The sequence below is a fragment of the Oncorhynchus tshawytscha genome, linkage group LG01, assembly GCF_018296145.1.
Source record: "Oncorhynchus tshawytscha isolate Ot180627B linkage group LG01, Otsh_v2.0, whole genome shotgun sequence".
In the NCBI taxonomy this organism is placed as follows: Eukaryota; Metazoa; Chordata; class Actinopteri; order Salmoniformes; family Salmonidae; genus Oncorhynchus; species Oncorhynchus tshawytscha.
Window position 1 is genome coordinate 64,307,146 of NC_056429.1, and position 25,071 is coordinate 64,332,216.

General features: G+C 42.5%; 1 protein-coding gene across 11 annotated transcripts in view; it reads left to right on the top strand.

Moving 5' to 3' along the window:
• Positions 1 to 24,072, top strand: part of LOC112254863 (pleckstrin homology domain-containing family A member 1) — a 41,831-nt gene extending 17,759 nt beyond the window's left edge. For 2 of the 11 annotated variants that reach the window (XM_042324259.1, XM_042324264.1), the window contains exons 3-14: positions 4,257 to 4,313; positions 4,670 to 4,715; positions 10,148 to 10,245; positions 10,623 to 10,754; positions 10,980 to 11,144; positions 11,234 to 11,302; positions 11,744 to 11,808; positions 11,918 to 11,981; positions 13,561 to 13,650; positions 16,601 to 16,671; positions 17,270 to 17,344; positions 18,240 to 18,763. In XM_042324259.1, the coding sequence (XP_042180193.1) occupies positions 4,257 to 4,313; positions 4,670 to 4,715; positions 10,148 to 10,245; positions 10,623 to 10,754; positions 10,980 to 11,144; positions 11,234 to 11,302; positions 11,744 to 11,808; positions 11,918 to 11,981; positions 13,561 to 13,650; positions 16,601 to 16,671; positions 17,270 to 17,344; positions 18,240 to 18,465 (1,158 nt within the window). In that variant the 3' untranslated portion in view covers positions 18,466 to 18,763. Of the gene's footprint in view, positions 1 to 4,256; positions 4,314 to 4,669; positions 4,716 to 10,147; positions 10,246 to 10,622; positions 10,755 to 10,979; positions 11,145 to 11,233; positions 11,303 to 11,743; positions 11,809 to 11,917; positions 11,982 to 13,560; positions 13,651 to 16,600; positions 16,672 to 17,269; positions 17,345 to 17,963; positions 18,764 to 24,012 lie in introns of those variants that run through there. The other 9 variants (XM_024427785.2, XM_042324287.1, XM_042324284.1 and 6 more) reach the window with 9 other exon arrangements.
• The last annotated feature ends 999 nt before the right edge of the window (positions 24,073 to 25,071 follow it).

Consider the following 25,071-nt stretch of genomic DNA (forward strand, 5'->3'; position numbering starts at 1 on the left):
ATGTCAACATCATACTTTCAAAAGCTTAGCTAGCAGGCTAGACAAGCAGGCATCATCATGAATCAAGTCGACAATCTACTGGCAAATATTTTTCAATCTTTGTCATATGAAGAGAAATTGAAGATATAACGTATCGGTGCTCATCGATACGAGTTGGTAATCGCATATTCAAAAATGATTGGTTTGGAAAGAATCGGTGGCTAACTGCAAATGTTGCAAAGCAATCACTAGCCTGCTATACAGGGGAGAGGGCATGTGGTCCAAGTCTGGGTTTTTTCCAAGCTTAAAAGGATAAACATGCAACACCATGGACCAGAAAAGGTTGAATACATTGACATTATGGCCAATCAAGCATGACTTCTACCTCGCTCAAAACAAATGGAAACTGGGAACTGGGAAATCTCAGATTTCAGTGAGTTCAAGACAACAGAGGGGGGGGAAGACTAGCTCTGACTGGGGAAATACGTTTTGAATGGTCATCCTACTTGGAATTCCAAGTGGGGAACTCTGGCCTCTTTCTAGAGCTGAAGATCATTGACATCATGATTCGACCTCGTTTTTTTTCTGAGTTCCCAGTTGTCTTGAAAGCACCATAAATCCAGACTTTGACAAAGTTTGATGACAAAATTTGACAACAAGAATGACTGCCGTGCCAACCTTGTTCAAGTGAGCACCGTACAACAAGGTGAGTCCAAAAATGTCTTGTATGCTGCTGCATAAATTATGTAATATGCCAGTGAAATATGTATACTGTAGCAAAGACAGTATTACTAAGTGTATGCTGTGTATTAAGCTGTTAATAGCCCATGTGCCTCAACCCAGTAATTTGGTCCCTTTCCCTCATAACTTAGCCTACTGTTTTGACTTGGTGGCGCACATGTAGCCTGTTTTAGAAAAACTTCATCATTGAATATTATAAGAACTTCAATTATATGCCCCCTTTATTTATCCTATGGTACTGACTTTGTGTACAGGAGAATACTGTAAGAACGGCCCATGTTCTGAATTCTGATCAGCTATGTTTTTTTTTAAAGGCAGTAAATGAGGCTGAATAAACTGTTTCGCTGCCAGACAAGGTTCTGCTGATAGCCAGGTGTAGCAGTGGTAAGGATTCACACCATGGTGCTGAAAAGACAAGCAGCCATACTGCTTGTTCTGTGCGTGATTTCCTGCAAGACAGGAATGTCAGTGTTCTGCCATGGCCAGAGAAGAGCCTGGATCTTAATCCCATTGAGCACGTTTGGGACCTGTTGGATAGGAGGGTGAGGGCTAGGGCCATCCCCCCCCCCCCCAGAAATGTCCGGGAACTTGCAGGTGCCTTAGTGGAAGAGTGGGGTAACATCTCACAGTAAGAACTGGAAAATCTGGTGTAGTCCACGAGGAGGAGATGCACTGCAGTACTTAATGCAGCTGGTGGCCACACCAGATACTGACTGACTTTTGATTTTGATCCCCCCTTTGTTCAGGGACACACTATTCCATTATTGTTAGTCACATGTCTGTCGAACTTGTTCAGTTTATGTCTGTTGTTGAATCTTCTCATGTTCATACAAATATTTACACATGTTAAGTTTGCTGAAAATAAATGCAGTTGACAGTGCGAGGACGTTACTTTTTTTGCTCAGTTTACTATAGTAGTAAAGGCCAAATTCAATATTTGATCAAATAATTTAACAACAATTTTTTAAATACCTAAATTGATCCTTAAATTCATAATCAAATATCATAATTATCCATGGTGTGACCTTAAAACAATTCCAAATGTCAGCTTAGACTTTTAAGACTTAATGAGTGCATTAACAATGTTGTCCCCACAGTGACCATACAATACGTACAGTGCCTTCAGAAAGCATTCACACCCCTTGCCTTTTCCACATTTTGTTGTTACAAAGTGGGATTGAAATGGATTGAATTGTATTTTTATTTTGTCAACGGTCTACACAAAATACTCCGTCCAAGTCGAAGAACAATTCTAACATCTGCTGTTTCCCGAAGTCCACGATCATCTCCTTTGTTTTGTTGATGTTGAGTGAGAGGTTATTTTCCTGACACCATATTCCGAGAGCCCTCACCACCTCCCTGTCTCATTGTTGGTAATCAAGCCTACTACTGTTGTCTTCTGCAAACTTGATGATTAAGTTGGAGGCGTGCATGGCCACGCAATCATGAGTGAACAGGGAGTACAGGAGGGGGCTAAGCACGCACCCTTTTGGGGCCCCAGTGTTGAGGATCAGCGGGGTGGAGATGTTGTTTCCTACCTTCACCACCTGGAGGTGGCCTGTCAGGAAGTCCATGACCCAATTACACAGGGTGGGGTTGAGACCCAGGGCCTCAAGCTTAATACTGAACAGCATTCTTACATAGGTATTTCTCATGTCCAGATGGGATTGTGCAGTGTGATGGCGATTGCATCGTCTGTGGACCTATTGGGGTGGTTAGCCAATTGAAGAGGGTCTAGGGTGACAGGTAAGGTGGAGGTGATGTGATCCTTGACTAGTCTCTCAAAGCACTTCATGATGACAGAAGTGAGTTCTATGGGGCGATTAGTTAAGTTACCTTTGCATTCTTGGGTACAGGAGCAATGGTGGCCATCTTGAAGCATGTGGGGACATTGAATATGTCCGTATACACACCAGCCAGCTGGTCTGCGCATTTTCTGAGGACTCGGCTTGGGATGCCGTCTAGGCTGGCAGCTTGTGGGGGTTTTACTCGCGTCGGCCACGGAGAAGGACAGCTCTCAGTCCTTGGTAGCGGGCTGCGTCTGTGGCACTATATTATCTTCATATCGGGCAAAGAAGGTGTTTAGTTTGTCTGGAAGCAAGGGCAGGGTTCTGTGCAGGCCAGTTCATCTCGACAAACCTTTTCTGTGTGGACCTCACGGGGTGTTGTCATGCTGAAACAGGAAAGGGCCTTCCCCAAACTATTGCCACAATGTTGGAAGCATGGAGTCGTCTAGAATGTCATTTTATGCTGTAGCGTCAAGATTTCCCTTCACTGGAACTAAGGGGCCTAGCCCGAACCATGAAAAACAGCCCCAGACCATTATTCCTCCTCCACTGAACTTTACAACTGGCACTATGAATTCGGGCAGGTAGCGGTCTCCTGGCATCCGCCAAAACCAGATACTTCAGATTGTGAAGCGTAATGCATCACTCCAGGGAATGCGTTTCCACTGCTCCAGAGTCCAATGGCGGTGAGCTTTACACCACTCCAGCCGACGCTTGGCATTGCACGTGGTGATCTTAGGCTTGTGCTCAGCCATGGAAATCCTTTTCATGAAGCACCTGACAAACAGTTAATGTGCTGATGTTGCTTCCAGAGGCAGTTTGGAACTCTGTAGCGAGTGTTGCATCCGAGGACATGAATTTTACACGCTTTAGCACTTGGTGGTCCTGTTTTGTGAGCTTGTGTGGCCTACCTTTTTGCGGCTGAGCCGTTGTTGCTCCTAGACTTTCCACTTCACAATAACAGCACTTACAGGTGCAGCTCTAGCAGGGCAAAAAAATGGACAAACTGACTAGTTGGTGTCATCCTATGATGGTGCCGTGTTGAATGTCACTGAGCCCTTGTTTGTTGATGGGGATTGAAAGGCTGTGTAGTCACTTTTTATACACAAATAGCCAAATCCACTAATTTGAAGGGGTGTCCACATACTTTTGAATATATTGTGTAGCTACCTCAATTACCCCAGCACATTGACTCAGTACTGTTACTCCCTGTATATAGCCATGATATTTTTACACATAATTGTTATGCGAAATGGCCCCGCTTAATGTCAAAATTGTTGTTTTTGTTCAAATGTTTTGCGCTTGTAATGCATCATAATGCATCTTTGAAAAATAACTATGACATACCTAATGAATAAAACACGGCTTTGGTGACACCCCCCTGTGTATTTGGAAATGAAGCTCCTCCTCCCTGTGCCAGCGCTACAATCTTTACAGACTTAGCGAGTGTGCTAAAATGTAAGTTATTCATGCCTTTTTGCGGAGAGTGAATAATTCCTCCATGTTCATTTAATAGAGAAAATCTAAGTTCAATCAGAATCTTAATAACTGAACAATGTAGCTTAAATCCACTTTTGTTCTCATTTTTTGTTGAAGTTCCCTCGTAACCCACTGTCTCTTATTAGAATACCCCAAATGCATAATATGAGAGCACCCCGCATATAAGGTCATGGTTTGCATCAGGGTTTATAACAATTTACAGTATTCGATGCTGTATAATAGTTCCTCACCTAACTATTTCTCAAATAGAACCTGCCCATTGGTGCGGACTGTGTTGGCTCACTCAAACTCACATACATCTCCAAGGTAAGAGATTTGCTTATGAATTTGCACATCATTGATTTTATACAGTCTCGATAGGTGCTTGTTGAAAAAAGGGATATTAATATACACTGAGTAAACCAAACATTAAGACCATCTTCCTAATATTGAGTTGAACCCCCCTCCCCCAGACACAAACCAATGTGCCTGGCATTTAATATTTCTTTAACCTGGCTTCTTCCCCTCATCTACACTGATTTGAAGTGGATTTAACATCAGTAAGGAATCCGAGCGTTCACCTGGTCACTCTGTCATGGAAAGAGCAGGTGTTTTAAATTCTCTGTGTACGTTCACTGTGAGCAGTCGTTAATTGTGGTTTTTGTACTTCTCTTGCCTCGTAGGTCAGCGACGCCACTAAGCAAAGACCAAAGGCGGAGTTTTGCTTTGGTAAGATTGTTTTGAGAATAACTATTCTCTTTCCTCTGCTCAATTCATATGGAAATGTTTGCAACTTGGCTGGGCTTTTTATGACCTCTTCAGTATTTATAAACCATAGCCACAGATTCTGTAAACTTAGTTCTAGATGTATTTATCTTGCTCCTTTGAACCCCAGTATCTCTACTTGCGTATTCATCTTCTGCACATCTACCATTCCAGTGTTTAATTGCTATATTGTAATAACTTTGCCACCATGGCCTATTTATTGCCTTACCTCTCTTATCTTACCTCATTTGCACATACTGTATATATACTTTTCTACTGTATTATTGACTGTATGTTTGTTTATTCCATGTGTAACTCTGTTTTGTATGTGTCAAAACTGCTTTGCTTTATCTTGGCCAGGTCGCAGTTGCACATGAGAACTTGTTCTCAACTAGCCTACCTGGTTAAATAAAGGTGAAATAATAAAAATTGAAATAAAGTTTATATGGCCATGGGCTCTTTTTCCCCAGTTGTGTTAAGCTGAATTGGCCAAATGATGAATACATATGGGGGTAGCTGAGTCCATGTTTCTGTCCAGCAATACATTTATATCTTTTCAGGATTGACAATGACCATCTGTCTGCCCTGACAGATGCCACTATGTACACAAGGCTAGAGTGTTTAGATTAACTTGAACCTGAGGGAGGAATGCATACTTGCCCTTCTCTCACCTCTTTCACCTCTGCATGCTTTCCCCTTGGCATGCTTTCCCCTTGGCATGCTAAGGACATCCCTGCTTAGGTTCAACAGAGGTATGCAGGGTAGCAGCTGACCAGGGTACTTACTGTATAAGGTCCCTTCTTGCCCTCTTGGTTTATCTGGTTCAGGTGTGTGTGTGTCAGCATTTAAAGACGATTTTATGGTCATTCCGGCATCTGCATTGGCCGTACAGCATTTACTGCGATGCGGCCTCCGTAGAAGTCAGGGCATTCATACTACTAGTACTTTGTGGTGCAGAGCTGTTGTCACAGATGTGAGTTTGTGTTTATACAGGACGTACAGCCCCACCTACCGTCAACCAATCATGTCAGTGTGCAGCTATACAGAGCCCTCCGCATTGCTAAAACATTTGTGAGGCGCACAGCCATGAAGTACAGAGCTTGATGGCCTTCACAAGCCTCCAGAGGTTCTGCAGTTGCATCGCACCCTCTGTCCGGAGCCTCAGGACCGTATTGCCACATCAGGCATAAATTGGCTTTTAGACTTGGGTGGTATACCTTATAGTGGCATATTTGGAAATAGACACTGTATGTTTTATATATTTTTTCAATAATATCAATACCGTTAACTATTTATTTTGAAGTTTTTTTAATACATTTGAATATTTGTAACTACTTTTTAACCTCTTAAATGTGAAATCCCACGTTTGGGGGACCTGCGCTGTTCTGGTACCAGTTCCGACCGACATCTTTGCTTATAAATTAATCTGTGGACACCATAGATCGAAATGAGCGATAGCCCTAGTTCCCAACAGACACAGTAGTGTACATTATTTTTTTAAAATCCCGCGTGACGTAGGATGTGAGATCTGAAACCACTTGTATCTGGGATGTCCCTCGTACCATTTAATTCGCTCTTCCGACTTTCCATCAACTCTTGGCTGAACTCCCAACTGACAAAGCATATGCGTGCAATCCTTACAATGTAGTGCAGTAGGAGAGAGTGGTTTCATCACTGTAGCATATTCAGAGATTGATTTCTAGCCATTCATCTAAAATAAATCAGATAAAAAAAATACTTTTAGGACAATATTAATGGGATGAAAGGTCAGTTCCTAGCAAGTTCAGGAAGCCAAGCTAGAGCTCTGTGAGCCGTTCACAGCGATGGGGGCAGACGGTTTGATCAAGAGAGAAAATATGCAATGTTTCTTTAACACTTAACATACAAATATGTATTTTGCAGTTATAAGGAAGGTGAAATCTTAATAATTTTATAATTTGACACTATATTTATAAAGCATACAGGTCCGTTCAAGCCTTGTTCATACAGTTTTGTTGAATAGGATATGCATCATAAAATATTTCATATTTATACTTGAACTTGTGTCCTCAAAAGTGACTACACCTCAGCAGTTTAACATTTTTCTTTTTACCAGAAAGATGAGATTTTAACCTTTTTTATTTGAGTATGCAGCATTACTAGTTATTGTTTATGGCCATCTCATTATAAACAACTTTTGGGGGTTACGCAGATTTACATTTAACTGGTTTTATGTAAATACCTGCAGTCCTCTTGTGCAATACGGTAGGAGATACATTTTTCAATTTGAAGCTTACCAGTAGTCCCCAGTTAGGTGATGTTTGTTTTAAAAGCACACAATTACGAGAGAGCCTTGTGAGTCACTCACTGTTGTGCAGTACACGCCAGGTGATTTAGTTACAGTATGGAATTCACAACTACATGTTTGCCAGCTAAATATTTTTTAACATTAAGTTAAGTCTGAAATGTGCTAAATGCTTTGCAATTGTGCATTTGGTTTGATCATTTAGTAGCTAGTTGACTGTCTAGCGAAGGGGTTAGCTTCTTCCAAAATCAAGCTTCACTTGAGAGAGAGAATCCCCAATGTTTGTTTTGTGCATGAAACGGAGTATAACAATTTGTTTTATTATTTGTATAGCTTTATAAGCTGGCATATATGTCCTTAAAATAGGTCAGTGGATCAGTGGGGTTTGAAAATAGTGCACCTGTGTTGAGTTCCGCTATTTCCGAATATCTTGGTGGCACAACGTTGGTATGACAATCTGGATACCGCCTAAGCCTAGTCGTGGCTCTGATGCTGCTGTGTGACTCAACCACACACGTTTTTTGTGTGTGATTGCAGCTGTGAGTCAGATCTTAGACGACCTCTCCCAGCTTGTTATTCACTTCTATTGATAACCCCCACCACCTTTGGTACACACCTCTTCAGCCAGACTGTTGGTACAGCTTAAAGTGGGGTAAATTGTTTGTGGTAACATGGCATACACACCCCTGTCAGATACCATTTTAGCACATTTAGATTAATAGCCTAATCTTATTTTATTCCATGGTCTACTTGTCTCAGTATGTTTAACAAAATGCCCATGCCATGTCTGCCTGTTACTGATTCTCTCCCACTCATTGAATCACTCATTTATTCCACAGCATTAATGTTCAATCAATGGGGATGTTCTCTCTGCTTTCAGTTTCTATCACTGTGGGATTTGTGTGGACATGACTTGTGAGAAGGACTCTAAAGTGCAACCATTTTATTGTCAAATATTTTGCTGTGCCAGATAACCTTTGTAATGATTAGGCTTCGCTGTACCGCTGTTTCTCAGTGCCCTAGAGCACAGATTCGTGACTATGGTGGTTGCACCATTACTACAGAGAGCCACTTGTCTCAAAAGTTGTCACCCATATTACCGGCATAACGTTTTTTTCCTTCCATTGCGCGCTGGTCTGGATGCATCTCTGTTGGTGGGTCGCATTTTATATTATTAAACTGTCGCAGGCTGTTCCAAAACCACTTGCGGGCCATTAACACCTTGTCAGTCATGTTATCTCTAGTCCTGCAGATGAAATAATTGTTCCTTTTTATGATGCAAGTATCAAGCTTGGTACACTAATACAGGATACCTTCAGGAACATTTTAAAGATTGGAGGCAGTCAACCGGATTTCCTGTTGGAAGAAAATAGGTTAAAATGGAGAGAAGGCGGCGAAGTTAGAGGGATAATAAGAGCCCAAAATCTGTCTTCTCCAGCAGGTGCTGTTTTTGTATTGACGGTCAATGAGTGTCGAATTTGGATAAAACATTTTATGGCTTATTTGCTACATGTGGCTTATTTGATTGTATAGATGTTTTGTAATGCTTAGGTTGTTATGAGTGTACTGATTTAACTTTGAGAAGAAACACTATCAGAATTGTGCGTTTTGTTCACAAGCATGTAGCCCTCATTGGCCCACCTGATCTTGCCTCCGCCTGACTGTTTTCCATTTTTGAATGTATTTTCAATGTTAGAGCGGTATCTGGTCAATATAATGGGTAATCTGTGGGTAAATCATCCCAAACAATATTTAAATTAATTTGTAATTTTATCTAGGCTTGGGCGGTATCCAGATTGTCATACACTATATATTCAAAAGTATGTGAACACCCCTTCAAATGAGTGAATTTGGCTATTTCAGCCACACCTGTTGCTGACGTGTATAAAATTGAGCAACCAGCCATGCATTCTCCATAGACAAACATAAAATGGGTTTCTATGGCCAAGTAGCTTCACACAAGCCTAAAATCATCATGTGCAATTCCAAGCGTCGGCTGTAGTGGTGTAAAGCTCTCTGGAGCAATAGAAACGTGTTCTCTGGAGTGATGAATCACGCTGAGAGAGAGACTTAGTGATGATGGTGTTTAAGTTGTGCTTGGCCATGCAGTCATGGGTGTACATGGAGTACAGGAGGGGACTAAGCACTCACCCCTGAGGGGCCCCCGTGTTGATGATCAGCATGGCAGAGGTGTTGTTGCCTACCCTTACAAACTGGGAGTGGAGGGAGGTCTTTACTACTGGGGTCTTGATTGAGATTGTGTCATCTGTGGATCTGTTGGGGCGGTATGCGAATTGGAGTGGGTCTAGGGTTTCCGGGATGATGGTGTTGATGACCAGCTTTTTAAAGCATTTCATGGCTACCGGCATGAGTGCTACGGGCAGTAGTCATTTAGGCAGGTTACCTTCGCTTTCTTGGGCACATGAACTATGGTGGTCTGCTTGAAACTTGTAGGTATTACAGACTCGGTCAGGGAGAGGTTGAAAATATTGGTGAAGACTATTGCCTGTTGGTCCGCGCATGCTCTGAGTACATGTCCTGGTAATCGGTCTGGCCCCGCGGCCTGTTTAAAGGTCTTGTTCACATTGGCTATGGAGAGCGTGATCACAGAGTCGTCCGGAACAGCTGGTGCTCTAAAAGGCATTTAGCCCGTCTGGTAAGCTCGGCTATAATGTAATTTAACACATTGATCAGAAGGGGAGAAGGCGAAAAGGAGAGGAAGTTGGGGATTAAATAATTAAGAGATAACGATATATGGAGACAGGAGTGCTCTCTGTGCCGGAATCAGGAATTGACCTAAAAACCCTTTGTGATTGACAAGTGCGTGTGTGATTTGTGATGGCCTCCAGCCCTTTTTTGTTAACATTGGAGATGAATGGTCATTACAAAGGGGATGGGTAGGGCTGCTGATGGCTTTGATGCCATTTTCCACTCTCATATAATGGACCCAATGCTCCTGCTATGCCTCGTCTTATTAGTAACAGCAGACAATCCTTCCTCTTCCCTCTCAACCAAGCTCTAATTAAGCTACAGTGTTTTATGTTGTCAACTTTTGAATTGGGTCACTCACTATTGTCTTCTCTTTCTTTGCCTTTCCCTTCCTCTTTCTCAGTCATCAATGCTGGCATGAGGAAATTCTTCCTCCAGGCCAATGATCAGCAGGACCTGGTGGAATGGGTGAATGCTCTCAACAAGGCCACCAAAATCACTGTGAGTCTCACTCAATTCTGCACTGTCTTCTATTACTAAGGACCTGAAGACCCAGCCTAGTCCTCTTTAGAAAACAATGATTTCCTGTTCATGACTGAATATTTCATGTTAAAGTGAGTAAAAACTCAAGATTTCACTTGTGTGTGTGAGTCAGAGAGTGACTCAGGATGGTGTATTGTTGGTAGACCTTTTTGCCCTTGATTTGGGGAGCTGTGCAGTACTCCCACTCTAATCTTGGAATCTCTCCAACCTCAAAAAGGGCTAGAAACAGGAGAGGATGTCTGCAGAAGTGATTAACCAACATACACAGAAACAGTCACAGAATAGAGGTCTACTGTACATGTTATGAATGTTTGTCACACTGTTTTCTCTTGCAGGTGCCAAAGTCATGTAATGCCCAACAGAATGTGGAGAACCAGAAAGCACTTCTGGACATCCTGGGACCCAAGAAGCAGGTCTCCTACAGGACTGACATCATTGGGGGAGTTCCCATCATCACCCAGACGCAGGTAGCCAAGGCTAGCCGCCCTAGTTGCATGTCAATAGAGTTGCAGTTGATAGTTTGAGCATCTACAGTCCTTCTTTAGGGTCCTTCTTTAGACATAATGACTTATGTCTACCCCCATAACTCGGCCTCACTAGATATTGCCTTACCTAGTCAGCCTCTTATAAGTTGTAAATTTAACTGAGATGTTGTGGATGTAAATCACCTTTGGTGTATTTCCCTCCAACAGCAGGAAGGGGGAGAGGGCCAGGAGGGTTCGGAGCGTGAGTTGCTGCGGAGGTCGTACAGCCAGCTGCCATACTTCCTGGGCAGGCCAACCCAGGACCGGGCGGTCATCAAGTCTGGATACTGTGTGAAGCAGGGAGCTGTGGTGTGTGTAATGGACTATGGTGGGGTACAGTGAGAGGCTCTGAGTTTGGGGTACTTTAGGTTAAAGTATGAGGCCATGAGTATGAGGAAGTAAATTGCATTTTTTTCCCCTAGATGAGAAATTGGAAAAGAAGATATTTCTTACTGGAGGATAACACCATGAGTTACTTCAAATCAGATCTGGTAAGCAATTTTCATTAACACTGGAAAGAATACCGGAATGACTTATTACACGCACTCACACACTCACACTGGGTTTGTCCTCTTGTCCTGACACGCTCCACCTCAAGTCCTTGGAATCTTGTGCCATTGCTACACATGTCCTAGCATGCCCCTGTCTCTGTGCCCTACCACGCATGCACACACACACACTCCACAAAGCACTTCCATGCTTGCCTATATTTTGCACCAGCATGTGTCTATTTGGTGTGGACAGTCTTTCTCCCTTGTCTTCCAAATATACTGTATCAATAAGGTCTTGAAAGTTGGTTTTACTCAACAAAGATGGTTCCTAAAGACTGTGGAGCAAGTGTCATAGCACACGTTATAGCAGTATGTTATACATTTTGGGCTCTTTAAAATGTTATTTTTCATTTTCTTGAACCGCTCCCCCTCTCTCTTCAGGAGAAGGAGCCTCTGAGAATGATTCCATTGAAGGAGGTCCACAAAGTTCAGGAGTGCAAACAGAGGTACTACACAACTCTCAACATTGTCATGGTAGAACGTAGCCTCTACATCTACCTACATTTGGCATGTAGCCAACTTTGATTTTGATCACTGTTGGATTTGTATTTCCAGTGACATCATGATGAGGGATAATCTCTTTGAGGTCGTCACCACTTCTAGGACTTTTTACATCCAGGTGAGAAGAGACCCAACATCTTTTTACCAACACACTATTACATAATGTCTAAATCAGGGATGGGCAAATTTGGTGGGGCCACAAAAAATCTGAACTACTGATGAGGGGCTGGAGTGGCCGCTGGCGTACCACCCGGGGGACCCACAACCATACACTGGCTGAATTCAGTCGATGATAGACAAGTTGTAAATACAACATGTACTGATATTTTATCATACAAAAATTGAGACGTATGGTCTGTTTACATATATTTTAAAGGCTATTTATACAGAAAATGAGTAAAACCAGTACAAACTGTATTTATGAGTATACGACAATGTTTTAGGTTGACAAATTATATTACGCAATTTCTGATATCTCCTGCATAAATAAAATCAGGATTTTGCCTCTACAGCCATTCATTCCAGTTAGACTGGTTTGATATTCTCCCTGACTAATATGTCTGCCATTTTCACCCCATTCTGGAACTTGGAGGGTTTATAACATAGCCCCTCTGGTAATTTAATAGAATCTATGGTCGTCCCCCTTTGGGCCAATTGAGATATCACGTGTGACCTAATACATTTCAGTTAATTACGATAGCTCCTGCCTTGGGCCAATCAGTGTATTTTTGTAAATGCTGGCTCTCTATGGTAAGACGCATAATTTACCCAAATTTCATCAGAATCGGTCCAGTGCTGTCTGAGATATCACGTACAGCGACAGGTCCACAGTTCCCTCCCCGATTTCACCTTGCGGGACAATTTGCAGTTTTACAGCTCATTTCCTGCAATTCTACACATTTTGACATAGGGTGCAGAGAAATGTTAGCATTTTTAGGCTAATTCCCTGCAATTCTACAGATTTTGCCCTGCCCTCTACCATGTTAATATAATATCTGAGTGAGTGTGATATAAAATCATTGGGGCCCCACCGGTCAGTAATTCAACCATGATTACGACAAGTTTAGATCGCTAGCCAGACTAATTTTCCAATCCCCCCCAAAAACATTGCTGACATGGGCTAATTGAGTGATAATGAATCGTGTTCTGAAAGCAGCTCTGCACTGGTCACTAGCTGGCACAGCCACAAAGTCATATAATCTGATTTTAAACCTACCCTTAACCACACTGCTAACCCTAATGCCTAACTTCAAATTAAGATCAAAAAGCTCATTTTTGTTTTCATGAATTTTTTGGTAATTTTATAGGTAATTTTGATTTAGCAGAAGGCCTATCGAAGGGGATATCGCTCAGTTCTCCCTCCAGGACAAGACTTGTGACAATAAATGTAAACCTGTGACTGACATAACACAAAAAAAAACTGCTGATGCACAACTACATTTCAAAATCGCACCTTGTGTATTCTACTATTGTAACTCAACCGTAAATTGAGAACCCCAGTAATGTTTTGAAATATATTTTGGGAAAATTGATCCACAGGCTGGCAGCCAGTTGCCCGTCTCTGGTGTAGATTAATGTCAAGAATTTTACCCCTTCGGTATATTTTTTCCCTCACCCACTTTACTATTTGCCCCTTATCCCCACTCCCTTCCTCCACCCCCCTCCCTCATCCTCCCCCGTCTCCTCTTTCTTTGCAGGCTGACAGTCCAGAGGAGATGCACAGCTGGATCAAGGCTGTCTCTGGTGCCATCGTAGCCCAGCGGGGACCTGGGAGATCTGCAGCCACAGTATGTAACCACCCAGCAGGCCACTGGGTTTATAGGGCTACTGCATGCGCTGTCACTTCTGGCCAGTCTCCTGTCTCTCTGGCCCTTAGTAGCAACACAAACTGATCTGATCTCCATTTGTTTCACATGTTCATGGCAGCCCAAGCCAAGAGCGATGGCTCAGACACACACCACACACACACAAACAGTGAGGATGCAGGGAGGAGTGAAAAGTATGTCACATTCTGTACTGACTGCAGAGGGTAGAGGTTGGCATCCTCACACAGGTCCCCCTCCTACTGTAGGTGTTTGCCCTCTTCGTGGCATTGCATAGGCAATCGCCACATTTGGGTTTCCATTAGAAAACTGTGGCACCGGACATTTGACCGGCAGCATTTTAATTTACTGGACATTTGAGAAATGTATCCATTGGGTGCGTAACCTGATAAGGGCATCCACCCACTGTGGATGCCCAAAATGACAGATCACATTTAGATGATGGTAATTCATCTTAACGGAACATGCAAGTCAAGGATGCAACGACGACTTCTGTTGTGCGTTTGAAGATGTTAGAATAACTGTCCACATGTACTTTTCCTCAGCCAACAAGACGAGTAATGAACAGCAACATCACTAGTCCATGTCCCCTCTACTATCCCCCGTAGTAGAAAAGTGTACCTATTCTATTGTTCAGCTTGTCGTTTTGTGCGAGAAAGAAATGGCGTATTCCAAACAAACTCTGGGACAGTTGTGGGAAGATACATCAATATTCATGTAGCCTAGACTACGTCAAAAACATTTTAAAAAAGCAATGAGGCTGATGCAACAGAGCAGAACATTTAGCTCAAAATGTTGATCAACTATTATTTGTTCACATTATAGGTGCAGCAATGTGCACAAGGCAGTAGACGACTTGCTGATGTTCGTTGCATAATGCAGTTAACAGTAAAACACTGTAGTCAAAAGCGCACTGCACATGTGAGCGGTTTCATGAGACTGAGATGAAAATATCTGTCTGAAAATGGGGAGGTCTGTTTTCAAATGATGGAGCAAAGAACATGATAAAAATATGTTAGAAAATGTAACGGATTCTACAAGAATCAATACCACTCCCTAAAAACACACCCCTATGGAACAATCCTTGGATAGCTTTTAAAAATTCACAGATAAATTGTCCCACATGGAAAACTAAAGGCATAGAAACTGTAAATTACTTGGTAATAGGAAATACAATTATTTCCATGACAGAATTAAAAAGCAATTTTGGACTGACCAATGTAGATATTTTCAAATACATGCAAGTTTCATATCACTACATTTCGATCTAAAATCTTTCGGATATCAGAGCAATGTTGGGGGAATTCTATTTGAGCCAGAAAATGATACTCATATGATAGATAAGATATACTAAACCTTGCAGAGATCCTATCCAACTGACAGTCTCTTAGAAAAAAATATCAACTACTGGTACCAAGACCTAAAAGGATCTGATATCGGCACAAGATGGAGTATTGGAACAAAACTAACGAAATGATAGTTAATTAAAATGTATGCTTAATCCAGTATTGACTAATGTACAGAATGTATTATACAGGAGACAAAATTCAGAAATTCTACAGCACAACGGTTGAATCATGTCATAAGTGTAAAACCAACACTGACTCGATGATCCATGCCTTCTGGGAGTGCTGTAAAGTCTGAACGTAATGGGCGGAGTTAGAAAGTTGGCTGTCAGAAGTTTTACAATATACACTTTAATTCTGTCTGCATATTTTAAGACATGGCATATGAGGGTTGGTTGAGACCCAATGGGTTGTACTGTACTTTTCTCATCAATCATGTAGAAAACTTTTGCTTAACTGAAAATCAAGTGATCCTGCATTGTTGGGATGGTGGAAGAATCAAATGCATTATTATTTGAAGATTGAAAGGGTGTGGGTGACAGAGAAGGGCAGAGTGGCGCAGTTTGAGGCCATGTGGAGTAGAGTATTGCAGGCACTGGAGATTGTGGTGGTGGAAACGTGGGTCTGGGCAGATGCGATGTCGAAGTTTGCGTGCGTCTGTCTGTTGTCTTTTGTCTGTTTTAGGTTTGTTTGACAACAAAATGAAATCTTACAAAAAAAGAGAGGAAATCTTTTGGCTGCTGGACAATGAAAGATAATTGATTTGAAAGCCAGTAGAACATGAGAGAAATAGGCTACTGGTTTCAATGGCATATGGAAGACTTGATAAAATATTTGCCTCCACGTTTGGTCATCTTTTGGCTAGGCTACTTTGAAGCTAGGTAAACAAGCCTCAGAATATGTAGTACAACATTCAGGTTTCAAACAATTAAGCATATGTTTAAAAAAAAAATGCATACTGTTTCCAGATCATTGCAAAGTGGTGTGTGGCGCGCTGAAGCTTGCCTACCGTTATATCCACTTGAATGGGAAGTGTGCTTCAATTAAATCAAATCAAATTTTATTATCAGTTGAAATAAAAATATCAGCTCTTTTTAATGGTGGCAATCAAAGCAGTGAACACACAATTTTATTAAGAATTGTTTCACAGTGATTGGGATTATAAAAGCTAATTTCACTCCAGGAGTTGTAGCAGCAGCTCTCGCACTGTCTGAGAGATTAAACTAGGCTCTGTATCTTTATGCTGTGCCAATTTAATTCCACCAAATTATGCAAATGAACCCATCGACCAATAAGCATGACATTGACGGGTATTTCCATTAATGAATAGTCTAGAAAGCATTTTGCAATGGGATTTTTTTATTCTCCCGGACAGTTGGCTTGCGCCAATTTGATTTATCAGCTTTTAATTTTTTTTATCGGCCAAAAGCAGGCTATTACCGACTAACGGAAACCCTGCTCCACATGTATACTTCTCTTTCTACCACTCCCTCTCTTCCCCCTGTACTGTGGGCTAGGCTGGCCCTCCCCAGCCTGCTCTAATCCAGCTGTCCACTGTGTTGTTGCAGATGCGGCAGGCCAGACGGCTGTCAAACCCCTGTATACAGAGGTATACGGCCCGAATCGGGGAGTGCAGCACGTATGTCAGCTCCTGTACCCCAAAGTGCCTTCTATATACTGTTGGTTTTCACTCACTTTTTGTTTTTTTATGTCATGGTGTGGACTGGAGAGTCACCCATCTGCCTCCCTAAAAACCAAACTGTACATGTCCCTCCCTGTGTGGGCTTTAACCCCTCCACCCCGCTGCCCATTCCATAACTTCCAACTCAAAGTCCTCCTCTCCTCTACCTCTGCTTCTTTGCTTTTCCTGTCTTCCTCTTCACGCTCTACCTCAGCCCTGGGGTTAGTCCCATAAACTCATTCCCTTGACTTAATGTAGCTTAACCTCCCTGGACCTCTGCAGCTAGTCACAACCTCCCATTCACTTCCACACCCCACTCACTCCCACTTCTTGCTATTCTTGCTGTTGTCACCATTGTTGAAGATGACAACTTTTTAAACATCCCTCTGTAACTTTGAAACCCTTACTACACACACACACACACACACACACACACTAATGCCTCTCTTGTACAGTGATGAAAGCTCTTGCACAGACCTGTTTCCTGTCTCTGTCTCTGTCCTGTCATATCTCTTCATATGTCTCTGACTCTCCTTGTCTTTCTTTCTCTCTGCAGTCTCCTGCAGCTGTGTACCTGTCTTAGATGTCTCACATCCTGCCTGTCTCTAGTTCTACCTCCTGTCCGCTGCCTGTATGTGTGTTTACTCTCTCAAACTGTTGACTTGCATAACCCAGTTAACTTCTCATTTTCTAAGCCAAGACAACGTGCAAGTCTGAATGAATGTTGTCTTTGGGAACTAAACCCTAGTCTTCTTAACATCAAAAAACAGTTTAGCTGTTGGTGTGTTTTGTGTTCTGCATATTTGTATGATGACGACTTCTGTATAAGCACATGTACTCTGAAGCTCTTAAACTAACCGCCCTGGCATACTTGAAGAATCACTCAGCCCTTTGTTTACTCACACATAAGCCGTTGCGGTGTAGGTGTTTCCGTTGCATGGTCTGCTTCAAGTCATGCACATATGTTTTGGCAAATGTTCTGTGCCCAGCTGCATGATGCAGAATTATGATGATTTTGGTGATGCTTTGCACAGCAGATTTGGGAGAAAATATATTTTTTAATAGCCAGCAAAGGCAATCAGGAGTTATTTAAGTATCTGTCACTAACTATGTTTCCTGGGTAAATGGATTGGGTAAGTAGGTGCAGCTGCGTATGTTGCCTCCCAATAACAACACCAACTGGTCACTGACATGTTTTTCTTTTTTACTTACTTTATTCCCCACCCCCTCTTGTTTTTTTTTTTTTACAGAGATTGAAATCTGACAGTGAAATACTAGCTTTAAAAAAATGAGCACTACCACTTCTTCTGCTTTTCACTACCACTGCACCCGTCACTGCTCTGCTAGCACTTCTACGGTCTGCAACTGCGGCTACCACTACTTCTACTACTACCACTACTTCTACTACTACCACTGCTGCTGCATCAGCCGCTACACCAAAAGTCTGGCACGGGCTCTATTCACAACTCACCATGTTTCCCATCTGACTGTGATTCTGTGGGACACACCCCTCCCTCCTCTCTCAGCAGGAGCACTGTGGCCGTTCCTCCCCTTCCACATTCTACCGCAGCCAACCGGGGCCCCCCGTCCCTCGCTCGCCCATATCTGCAGTGCCACCCTACCCAGGGTGCCCTTCTGTCGCGGGCAGTGCACGCTCGGAGCCTTGCGTGGGACAGCGAGCACTTCATGAGCCTCCTGCCGCGACCCAACCACGCCCGACTGTCCCTGCAGGAGACACGCCTGTCCAAGTGACTGCCGACACTGCCCTCGAGTCGCCATGGAGACGGCGCAGCAGCTTCGAGCCCTACCCACCTGAACCCCCCCTTGACCTGGACGCTGACGACTTGCCGGTCAGCGAAGTCTGACCCATGAACTACCCCCACACTACCCCATAACCTGGCAGAGGGGGTGGGCTACAGAGTAGAGGCTGTATGACAACGGGGGAAATGAGAAGAATGCTTTTGAATATCTGAGAGTAGCTGAACATTGGGCCGCTTGTCTCATTTCCACAAAACTGAACAGAAGTAATCTGGATGGAAATGACAGAAAGCAGGCACTGAATTCCAAGCCAAATTTGGTCTGTATAATGTGTCTGACTTCTAACCATCTCAACCCCCTGTTCGTGAAGCTGTTAATCTACCCCAGCTAGTCAACCCTAGTCACATTAGAGTTGGAGGTCACTCAGACAATGAGACAGGGTGGTTCTGTTCTCTCATTTTCATCATTGTTAGGCATCTACTCAGTGGTCAAGGCATGTGGACACTCACATGAAGTCCTGGAATCCGCTGTCTCTGTGTGGGCTGGGAGGGTGAGATTCACACTGAACTCTACACCAAAAATTCTGCGCTATTTGCCATTGTCTCCCACCTGCTTGCTCTGTTCTTATTTATTTAATAGGGTTAATTCAGTTTAGAAAACTTTTTATGTTGATTTAAAATATACACACCGAGTGTACGAAACATGAGGAACACCTTCCTGATATTAAGTTTCATCCCCTTTTGCCCTCAAAACAGCCTCAATTGGTCAGTGCATGGAGTCGAAGGTGTCGAAAGTGTTCCACAGGGATTCTAACCCATGTTTACTCCAATGCTTCCCACAGTTGTTCAGTTGGCTGGATGTCCTTTGGGTGATGGAACATTCTTGATACACACGAGAAACCCAACAGCGTTGTAGTTCTTACCCACTCAAACTGGTGCACCTGGCACCGACCATACCCTATTCAAAGGCACTTCAATCTTTTGTCTTGCCCATTCTCCCTCTGAATGGCACACATACACAACCCATGTCTCAATTGTCTCAAGGCTTAAAAATCCCTTCATCTACACTGTCTGACGTGGACTTAACATGTGACATCAATAAGGGATCATAGCTTTTACCTGGATTCACCTGGTCAGTCTGTCATGGAAAGAGCAGGTGTTCCTATTGTTTTGTGCACTCAGTGTATACCTGCAGCTCATGACTACGTGGACTCACACAGATTAATTCAGACATTTGTGAGGCTAATATGTTATACCACTCTGTGCCAAGCAAGCTAGTAAGTGGATATTTTTAAAGGTCCAATGCAACATTTATCTCAATATCAACGAATTTCTGGGTAACAATTAAGTGCATTACTGTTAAAATTACAAAAATAGCTTCTTAGCAAAGGGCTATTTCTCAATCAAGATTTTTGCTTAGTCTTTCTGGGAGTGGTCTGAGTGAGGGGCATAATTGGAAGACCCTAATGGGAGGGATATCTAACCTGAAAACCATCTGTTACTGGCAGAAGTTTGAAACTCCTTTTTGTTTGTAGTTTATTCATTTATACCATCACCAGGCAAGCCAATCTCATCCCACCAACTTGCATTAGCTTCCCAATTTCAAAGTATTATTCCAACCTCATAGTGTGGAAATATATACAAAACACAGAAAAATCATGTTTTTGACTGCACTGCGTCTTTAAGGCAGCAAGCTATATTCTCTAATGACTGAATAGTTGTCAAGTAACATAGAACTAATCACACCTGTTCATTTCATGCAGTCACTGTTGTTTTTATTGAACTAATGTTGTCTTTAGTTATTTACTTTAATTTATGGTGTATGACCACATTATTCTAACATACATTTTCTTTATCTGACTTTAAAACCTACAACAATCCCACTCTCCCCACACCATATTATTACAGTTAGAAAGTTGTTGGTAAACACTGGACTGGTACGAGAGGACTGTCCAGTTCTAAACCAAGCCATGTACATTTGCCTAATCCTAATCCTGCTGGGTACTGTAATGGGGTTTGGATTTGTACCAATAGGACTTCGGTGAGAGAGTGAGTTGTGCAACAGAGCGGGGTGGCTTCATTAAGGGACCAAAGTGAAAAGCAGTTACTTCTAGGGTAAGGATGGTCATTGTCTTGCAGAGATGTTTAAATTAATACTCCTACTGGCCACCAACATGCTTGACCCCTGACCTCTTCATACCTGTATACTGAACAGTGGCTTTAACAACTTTTTTTTTAGTGACTGCTGCCCGATTTTGTTTAGTTATGACAAAATTGACACTGACTGCTTTGTTCTGCGTGTGTGAAAACATGGTTTTCTTTGGTGACAGTTTGTTGGGATTATTTTATTTTATGTTGTAATATGTGTTTAGATGTATATTTCCGTTTGAACTTCCCTGTGCCTGTATTGCAAGGTAGTGAAGGTCAACCCAACCATGCTACTCAATGGTCGTATTTCAATAGATTTCATTAGTGGTTCTGCAAAACCATACAGCTGCTCAAGTGCCTGCATAAATTCTATTAAAAAACAAAGCTGTTCTAATCCATTTTGTCTTGTGTACTAGATTTTAATTGTCACTATTTATTATGTGAATGACTTGAAAGAAATAAACACTTAGAAAATGCTCATGTGTTGATTTGAATTATTGCAATTCTGTTCAACCTAGATGAGCAGCGGCTCATGATCTGCTCATCCAACTTTCCCACTTGCCATTTACACAAATAAAATCAAGGACTAAATCCAGATGACCCAGACAATTTCAATTCTATGAAATCATAAACCTGGCTAAATACTAAGAAATGGTTCTACCTCTGTTACTCAGCCTAATAGTTAATTGTATGACTACTCTGCCCCCTGGTGGTGAAATATTAACATTTAGCTTTCTTCCCAGAGTAGAACTGTCACTACAACTCGCTCCTATAACAGACTGACCTTTTGTAATAGTCAGTTAGCAGTCAACATTGTTTGGTGTTCTGTGTGAGCAGTGTGTGATATAAGTTGTGTGTGGTTGAATGGAGGCCCACGGTTACAGTGATGTCATACAGTTGCTTGTGGACAACAAAAACAACATCTGGATAGACTGTGGGCCGGTACGGCTCTCAGCGCCTGGAGTAGCTCAGTCTCTCTGCCTTTATTGGCCTACAACGGGCTTTTGTGGGGCTTCTGAGAGACAAATAAAGCTGCAGTTGGCCCTAAGAGACCTTTGCATGTACTCATGCAGAATGATACATCACACCAACAATGTGTCCAAGTTGAGATTTGTCTTGCTTTATTTTGACTTATTAGGGTGTAACCTAAAGTCGATTTCATCCAAAGGTGTTTTATTGGGTTGATATTGACCCTATAGGTTGCCATGTCATTTTCACAAAATACATTCAAATGGCAAGAGTGTTTACAACACCAAATGTCATGAACTCCCCTCTTCTTAGCAATGCAAGGGCAAAGTGAACCATTATGAAAACAGGACCCTCTCCATTGGGACGGAGGAGGATGGTAGGCAAGCCCCATAGCACCACACGGGGGCCCTAGGCAACCTCCATCCCAATGCCTGGGCCATGAGTATTGGTCCAACCACCTCATTAAACCGTAGTCATTAAAATATCCCATAACCAATCGTATGTGAGAGCGGTTTATGACCGTGATTCATTGGTCCATTGTTTGCTGGATCTTTTACAGCCCACCACAGGCATCTAACGTAACAGAGCTGTGTTGTTCACTACACTATATAAGCCACTAGCTATAACATAGGAATTTCCGCTTCTCACACATGCAATTGGCCTATATTTCCTCCAATAACAATTTATTTAATCTTCAATATGTGCAACTTCAGAAAACTGTTTGGATTTCTGTTAGAATACCACGAAGAACAGTTTGCTAATTATCATAGGATCAATGTTTGTTGAAATGAAAAGCTTTGAATGTTAGCTTTGCTTACAAAATTGATTATGATTCATCCCCACCCAAGTTCCCCTCATTGGTTTCTGTTTAGTTTTGTTCATTTCTGACCACACATGGCATAATTAATTAATGAAGAAATTGTGTATTTTTTTAATAAGATTGAGCAATAATGATTTTATAACTTGCTTATAACCCACAGCCACCATAAAACCCCTCACACCATCACTCGATGTTGTTTTTGTAGCCTAATTACATGAGTTGAGTAAGTTGCTAAGAGTGACTAGTTCGTATAGGGAACAGTAAAGAACTGGATGTTTAGGGCTGAAACTCCATAATCTCCCTGGCAGACCTATATACATGCTTAATGACCAGGGGTGTAAAGTAATTAAGTAAAAATACTTTAAAGTACTACTAAGTTGTTTTTTTGGGGTATATGTACTTTACTATTTAGATTTTTAGAATGTAGTGAAGTAAAAGTAATACAAATATCTAAATAGTAAAGACAATTATCTTATCTTAATTATTAGCATTCAAAATGTAATGAGTACTTTTGGGTGTCAGGGAAAATGTATAGAGTAAATGTAAAATGTACTTTTTACTCCATACATTTTCCTTGACACCCAAAAGTACTCATTACATTTTGAATGCTTAGCAGGACAGGAAAATCATCCAATTCTGCCTCTGATCTGGCGGACTCACTAAACAAACATTCTTTGTTTATTAGTAATTTCTGAGTGTGCCCCTGGCTATCTGTAAATAAAACATTTAAAACACAAGAAAATGTTGCCCGTCTGGTTTTTAAATAAGGAATTTGAAATGATTTATACTTTTACTTTTGATACTTAAGTATATTTAAAACCAAGTACTTTTACTTTTACCCTTGAAAGTTACGGTCACAAGATGCAGGCCTCCTTACTGTCCCTAGAATTTCTAAACAAACAGCTGGAGGCAGGGCTTTCTCCTATAGAGCTCCATTTTTATGGAATGGTCTGCCTATCCATCGGAGAGACGCAGACTCTGTCTCGACCTTTAAGTCTTTATTGAAGACATCTCTTCAGTAGGGCCTATGATTGAGTGTAGTCTGCCCCAGGGGTGTGAAGGTGAACGGAAAGGCACTGGAGCGACGAACCACCCTTGCTGTCTCTGCCTGGCCGGTTCCCCTCTCTCTACCGGGTTTCTCTGACTCTAACCCTATTACGGGGGCTGAGTCACTGGCTTACTGGTGCTCTTCCATGCCATCCCTAGGAGGGGTGCGTCACTTGATTGGGTTGATCTTCCTGTTTGGGTTGGCTCCCCCCTCGGGTTCGTGCCGTGGGGGAGGTCTTCGTGGGCTATACCCAGCCTTGTCTCAGGGTAGTAGGTTGGTGGTTGAAGATATCCCTCTAGTGGTGTGGGGGCTGTGCCTTGGCAAAGTGGGTGGGGTTATATCCTGCCTGTTTGGCCCTGTCTGGGGGTATCGTTGGACAGGGCCACAGTGTCTCCCGACCCCTCCTGTCTCAGCCTCCAGTATTTGTGCTGCAATAGTTTATGTTGGGGGGCTAGGGTCAGTCTGTTATATCTGGAGTATTTCTCATGTTTTATCCGGTGTCCTGTGTGAATTTAAGTATGATCCCTCTAATTCTCTCTTACTCTCATCTCTCTGAGGACCTGAGCCCAAGGACCATGCCTCAGGACTATCTGGCCCGATGACTCCTTGCTGTCCCCAGTCCACCTGGGCATGCTGCTGCTCCAGTTTCAACTGTTCTGCCTGCGGCTATGGAACCCTGACCTATTCACTGGACGTGCTACCTTGTCCCGGACCTCCTGTTTTGGACTTTCTCTCTACCGCACCTGCTGTCTCTAACCCCCACAATGACAAAGTGAAAACAAGTTTTTAGATTTTTTTTTGCAAATGTATTCAAAATAAAAAAAACATACCTTATTTACATAATACAGACCCTGCTATGAGACTCGAAATTGAGCTCAGGTGCATCCTTTTTCCATTGATCATCCTTGAGACGTTTCTACAGCTTAATTGGAGTCCACCTGTAGTAAATTCAATTGACTGGACATGATTTGGAAAGTCACACAACTGTCTATATAAGGTCACTCAGTTGACAGTGCATGTCAGAGCAGAAACCAAGCCATGAGGTCAAAATAATTGTCTGTAGAGCGTCAAGACAGGATTTTATCGAGGCATAGATCTGGGGAAGAGTACCAAAACATTTCTGCAGCATTGAAGGTCCCCCAAAACACAGTGCCCTCCATCATTCTTAAATGGAAGAAGTTTGAAACCACAAAGACTCTTCCTAGAACTGGCCACCCGGCCAAACTGAGCAATCAGAGGAGAAGGTCCTCTCCTCTATGGAGATGGGAGAACCTTCCAGAAGGGCAACCTTCTCTGCAGTACTCTACCAATCAGGCCTTTTTGGTAGAGTGGCTAGACTGAAGCCATTCCTCAGTGAAAGGCACATGACAGCCCGCTTGGAGTTTGACAAAAGGCACCTAAAGGATTCTCAGACCATGAGAAACAAGATTCTCTAGTCTGATGAAACCAAGATTTAACACTGTCCTAAATGCCAAGAGTTACGTCTGGAGGAAATCTGTCACCATCCCTATGGTGATGTATGGTGGTGGCAGCATCAAGCTGTGGAGATGTTTTTTAGCGGCAGGGACTAGGACACTAGTCAGGATCGAGATGAACGGAGCAAAGTACAGAGATAT